Source organism: Pyricularia pennisetigena, chromosome 3 (genome assembly GCF_004337985.1).
Source record: "Pyricularia pennisetigena strain Br36 chromosome 3, whole genome shotgun sequence".
Taxonomy (NCBI): domain Eukaryota; kingdom Fungi; phylum Ascomycota; class Sordariomycetes; order Magnaporthales; family Pyriculariaceae; genus Pyricularia; species Pyricularia pennisetigena.
In genome coordinates this window covers 1,542,648-1,547,866 of record NC_043742.1, presented here as the reverse complement: position 1 = coordinate 1,547,866, position 5,219 = coordinate 1,542,648, and the positions used below count along the sequence as shown (strand labels likewise).

The 5,219-nt window shown below is 52.5% G+C and overlaps 3 protein-coding genes across 3 annotated transcripts in view; 1 reads left to right on the top strand and 2 right to left on the bottom strand.

Annotated features, from left to right (window-relative positions):
• The window catches only part of PpBr36_02321 (uncharacterized protein), a gene marked incomplete at both ends in the record, with an annotated part of 1,249 nt that extends 1,078 nt beyond the window's left edge, over positions 1 to 171 (bottom strand). The window contains one exon of the mRNA XM_029889503.1: positions 128 to 171. Within this exon, the coding sequence (XP_029753268.1) occupies positions 128 to 171 (44 nt within the window). The remainder of the gene's footprint in view (positions 1 to 127) is intronic.
• PpBr36_02320 (uncharacterized protein) overlaps positions 1 to 1,165 on the top strand; it is a gene marked incomplete at both ends in the record, with an annotated part of 2,162 nt that extends 997 nt beyond the window's left edge. The window contains 2 exons of the mRNA XM_029889502.1: positions 117 to 198; positions 313 to 1,165. Of these exons, the coding sequence (XP_029753269.1) occupies positions 117 to 198; positions 313 to 1,165 (935 nt within the window). The remainder of the gene's footprint in view (positions 1 to 116; positions 199 to 312) is intronic.
• A 1,999-nt stretch (positions 1,166 to 3,164) lies between these two features.
• PpBr36_02319 (uncharacterized protein) lies at positions 3,165 to 5,053 on the bottom strand (the record flags this gene model as incomplete). Its single annotated transcript, XM_029889501.1, has 4 exons — positions 3,165 to 3,239; positions 3,308 to 3,452; positions 3,529 to 4,960; positions 5,020 to 5,053. The coding sequence occupies 4 exons, from the start codon at positions 5,051 to 5,053 to the stop codon at positions 3,165 to 3,167; spliced, it is 1,686 nt and encodes a 561-aa protein (XP_029754064.1).
• Positions 5,054 to 5,219: the final 166 nt, after the last annotated feature.

Sequence of the window (5,219 nt, the reverse complement as noted above, 5' to 3'; positions counted from 1 at the left end):
TTTTTTTTTTTTTTTTTTTTTTTTTTTTTTTTTTTTTTTGCTGGTGCTGATTGTGTTGGCATTATGCGGCATTGGTCTTTTGTTGCTAATCATATGTCTTCTTTCTGGAGCCACAGGCGAGGCAAACCTGGATCTGCAGTACGTCATGGCAATGAGCCATCCTATTCCCATCCTGGAGTACAGCACTGGAGGTAGAGGGTAAGTGTTCCGTCGACGTCTCAGGTCGATCCTTTCCGGGTATCGTCTTGGAAAATATTGAAACAAAAAAAAAAAAAAAAAAAAAAAAAAACTAACCTGGCCGCTGAACCGCAGGCCACTCGTCCCAACCTTGGACCAGCCCAACGCCACCGACAACAACAACGAGCCTTACCTCGAGTTCCTGACCTACCTCCTGGCCCAGCCCGACTCAGCCCTGCCCCAGACCCTCTCGGTGTCGTACGGCGAGGAGGAGCAGTCGGTGCCGCGCGACTATGCCCTCAAGGTTTGCAACATGTTCATGCAGCTCGGCGCCCGCGGCGTCTCGGTCATGTTTTCGTCTGGCGACTCGGGCCCGGGTAACGACTGCGTCCGGTCCTCGGACAACGCGACCTTTTTCGGCTCGACCTTCCCCGCGGGCTGTCCCTACGTCACGTCGGTCGGCGCCACCGTCGGCTTCGAGCCCGAGCGGGCCGTCTCCTTTTCCTCGGGCGGCTTCAGCATCTACCACGCCCGGCCCGACTACCAGAACGACGTGGTGCCAAAGTACATCGAGTCGATCAAGGCCTCGGGCTACGAACGCTTCTTTGACGGGAACGGCCGCGGCATCCCGGACGTGTCTGCCCAGGGCACCCGCTTCGTCGTCATCGACAAGGGTCGCGTCGCTCTGATTTCCGGGACCAGCGCCAGCTCGCCTCTGTTTGCCGGCATGGTGGCGCTCGTCAACGCCGCCCGCAAGACGAAGGGCATGCCGGCCTTGGGCTTCCTCAATCCCATGCTGTACCAGAACGCCGCGGCCATGACGGACATTGTCAACGGCGCTGGCATCGGCTGCCGCAAGCAGCGTACCGAGTTCCCTGAAGGCGCCAAATTCAACGCCACGGCGGGCTGGGATCCCGTCACGGGGCTGGGGACGCCGCTCTTTGACAAGCTGCTGGCGGTCGGCGCGCCTGGAGTGCCCAACGCGTGACGGAGGGGAGTACGAGGTAGTTTCGGGCGGTAAAACATCAATGTATAGTATTTTTTTATTTCGTTCATTGTTATCTGTAAATCTGACGCCCAATTCTGGGTTTGCCCTATTTCTTCTGCGGTGTTCTACATGCAAGCGGCCATGGCCACTTTTGCCATTTGTGTCCCTTTTGTGTCAGACGGAATCCTGCCTAGAATATTGCAGTAACCCGCACGCAAATCATAGAATCGAGTACCAAACACAGATCATTGCCGGTAACAGCAGTGCTCGTCAATCATGGTCATCCGTCAGCACGCCGCACAGGCATCTCGATACTGACTATGACCTCCCTGAGATGCTGCGTTGTGCACAGTCATAAAGTGAATGCAATATTCATCCCATGCCCTACGCAGAAGTCAACCCTTGTTGGAATATCGAGATCACCTGAAAATCAAGTCCTACACATTCATGAAAACCTTGGCCAAGCAGTAATTTCAGTAAATATCATGGTTACTTTGGCCGGCAAAAGTTATCTCTATCTGCGCATCCACAAATGTCAGATCGGCCACGCTCCCCCGAACTCTTTTTCATCGGACTAGATCTAGGGTTGCACAGGAGCCGAGCAGGCCGGGCAGAATGGAATTCTAGAGTTGTTTCTGAGTATTTAGTAGCGCGTCTCCTGGCGGTTTAGCAATAATCAGCCACCATTTAATTGGGACTTTCTCAGAGACTCACCTTGGTCTATTGTAGCTATTCAAAGCACTACTTTCTTTGTCGCTGAACTGCTCAGGCTTATAACACCCTCACACGTTGGGCACAAAACTACCTGGCATTATAATACAAACCGCGCAGTCACCTGGGAATCTGTGTAAAGTAGTATAAATAGCTTTTTTTATATATAACATATATTTGGCCCCTTTTCAAAGTCCCAGCGCTCATGTGCTACCTCGATCGGCAGATTTATATATTAACCGGCCATTAGAAAGCTGGTTTACCGGTAAAAATATCCGTCCGTTAACATTTAACTAGTTGTAGTTCAGCTACCTTTAGGATCTCGATCTGACTTTCATGTTTTAAACGCCACTGCAGTAGGAGTATTTCTATTTTCATTTCCTCCCATGCTGCCATTGGTCTTTTTTTTTTCACATTGTCTACCGTCGGCTTTGTACTTATTTCAACCCAGTCTTCAGGAAGTCGACCATGTTCTCTTCGTCCTCGTGACCTTGTACGCGACTAAGCGGGGCGCAAATCGGCGTCTTTGCCTTTTTCTAGTCTACTGCACGTGGCAAATCCCTGGATGGGGGCGTGGGCAAAGTTCAAAGTCGGGGCTTGTCCGTGGTGCCCATATCCTGACTAATGTAGCCCGACTACCCACGTCCGCCTTGGCCTTTATGATCGCTGACAGGCGGCGGCGGATCAATTTGGAGGCAGAAAAGATAGGGAGAAAAAAAAAAAAAAAAAAAAAAGAACTCGCAAAAGCAGCCGACGCTCATCCTGGTATTGCTATAATTGGGAACCATCACAAGAGACCTCGATGAGTGTATCTTGCACTCACAGGCCAAGAGTCGGAAGCCTAGGGTGAAAATCGACTACGGCTTCAGAGGCAGACACTCATGCGGGAAGTGGTCAAGACGTGGAAGGAGAAGCAAATTACGGCTTGGTGATAAAGCTCTGCAAAAGAAGAAGAGTAAAAACAAGCACTGAATTAGTTTTACGGATTATTTTCACAGAGATACACAAATACCAACAAGTAGATTTGTGCTACAAGGATCTAATATCGAAGGACGCCAGTCATCTTATCCTTCGTTATCATATAAGGGATGGTGTTGTGTCTTGACGGCTTGGCGCCCTGGGACACAATAAATAATTTCTTTTTCGCCGTCGATTGCCCGTATCTCCTCAGAAAGCGTGTCCTCTCTCGTCTTGTGCGAATAAATACTGCGCAGAATTCGAGCCGGTCAATGAGTTTTGCTGAGAGCCCCTTTACCAGCCAAACATGGTACTTTGCTTAGGATGATGGCTAGGCTTTGCTGGATATATGCCCAGGGGACAATGATCCAGCCCGTCTTTTGAAGTTGATAAAGCAAGCGTGCTCCTTTACAGAAAAGTCAGCAATAGGACCTGCCCTGACAACAAAGGTAGGGAGTGCCGTCCCAAACTCACAGTGACGCGCTCGAACCTCTCGTCGTAGAACAGCTCGAACCGGCTCGAGATTGCAGGACTTGCCCCTTTTTGCTTCTCCTGCTCACAGGTAGTGTAGTGTTTATACAAAGATGCCAAAAGCGTCGTCATCTCGGCCATGGCGAAACTGCACGTGGTACGTTACCATTATTTAGCATAGAATATTCACCAAGATGAAGAACAAGAGGGAGCTTGATCCATACTGTAAGCCTATACACATGCGACCGCCACTGGAAAAGGCCCAAAAGTACTTTTTCATGTCGGCCGGATCCCCCAGCCCGCCGAGCCACCTCTCGGGTCGAAACTCCAGCATCTGCGGGAACACAGCTTCGTTTCGATGGAGCGTATACGGCGACATGCTGACCACTGTCCCGGCAGGAATTCGGTATCCGTCTATCGTCGTGTCTGCCGGCATCGAGCGCGGCTCCGATCCGGGTATTGGTGCATAGAGCCGCAGGGTTTCCTTGATCACGGCGTTGAGATAGGGAAGCCGGTCAGCGACCTCGGCGGCCGCTACCGCACTGCCAGCAACTTCGGGTCCCTGCTTGAACAGCTCCGGCGACATGCTGTCGATCTCGGCAATCAGCCTTTCTTGACAGTGTCTGTTTTCCGGCAGAGAGAGGGCCCAGATTGCAAACATCAACGTGTCGCTGGTCGTGTCGATGCCCGCAAGGAAGTGGTCGGCTGCCTCGGAAGCAATATCCAGCGCATCCACCCTGGGCTCCTTTTCAGAGTTGCAGTGTTCCCACAGCTTGGAGATGATAAAGGAAGTATTGCCGACTTTTGTTTTGGTCTCGTCGACAGCGGGTTCAGACTCTAGGCACGACTTCAGAGCGTGCGCCCTGATGGCTGTATAGGTGGTTGGTCTCGACATTGGCAAAAGACCCAAGCTATCTATTACCTTGTCCAAGAGGCCCGTCCGTGTGTACAACCACTGGGTATACGACTTCAAGTGGAAAGCAAACCAGGTGAGTCTCCTTCTCGCGGGATCGCGAATATCGTCCAGCATCGCCCTGTGAGCCTGATCACCGCGCAAAGCGTGCGTGCCGCCGTTCCCCTCACCGTATATAAAGCCGGTGATGCTGTCGAGACTAAACCAATGTAGACTGTCAAAAATTTCAGACGTCGCCTCCTTGTCGCGTTCAATCAGCTCCAGGAACCTCTTCACATTCTCCTCTATCAGCTGTTTTGCAACCGATGCATCCGACAGGACGACGCTTTTGGCGTAGGCATGAGCGAGCAGCTTCTTCCTCTCGCCGTGCTTCTTGGTCTCGGCAAAAGTGAAGAGGTTCTGACGGCCGTAGACGTCAAACATGCGGTAGAAGCCGGTGCGCTCGGACCCGGACCCGGCCCCGTAGATGGTGCGGAGTGCCGAGAGCGACGAGAAGGATACCTCTCTGGGGCCGATGCGGACGGCGCTGCCGTGCTGTTTGTGCAGCCTGTGGATTGCGCGGGTCCTTGTGCCCTGGTAGTCGTCCCAGGCGAGCCGCCATTTGGTCGCCGCGTAGGCCTTGGGCCCCGGAATGGCGCGCAGCGGTGATGCCACGAGCGGGAGGAAAACCCAGGCATAGAGGGCGCAGGCGACTGAGAGCGTGACGATGGTCCCGGCGAGATGAGATGCGCAGTATTGCGCCGCTGTCCAACGACCGACATTTGTCAACCTACGAACTGATCCGTGTCTCAGATTGACATACTTTCGGCCGCACCCGCATAAGTCAGGTTTCTCATGTTCGTTTTGGATTTTAATCAGGATTTGGTGGTCTCTGTTGCCGTGGTCTTGGATGATTGACCACCCTGTTTGACGCGATGCTGTCGAGTTTTTCGTTTGTCTCGGTCAAGTGCGTCTCGTCGTTAACCCCGCTCCCGTTCTCGGCAACCTAAATAGAGTGTTCAT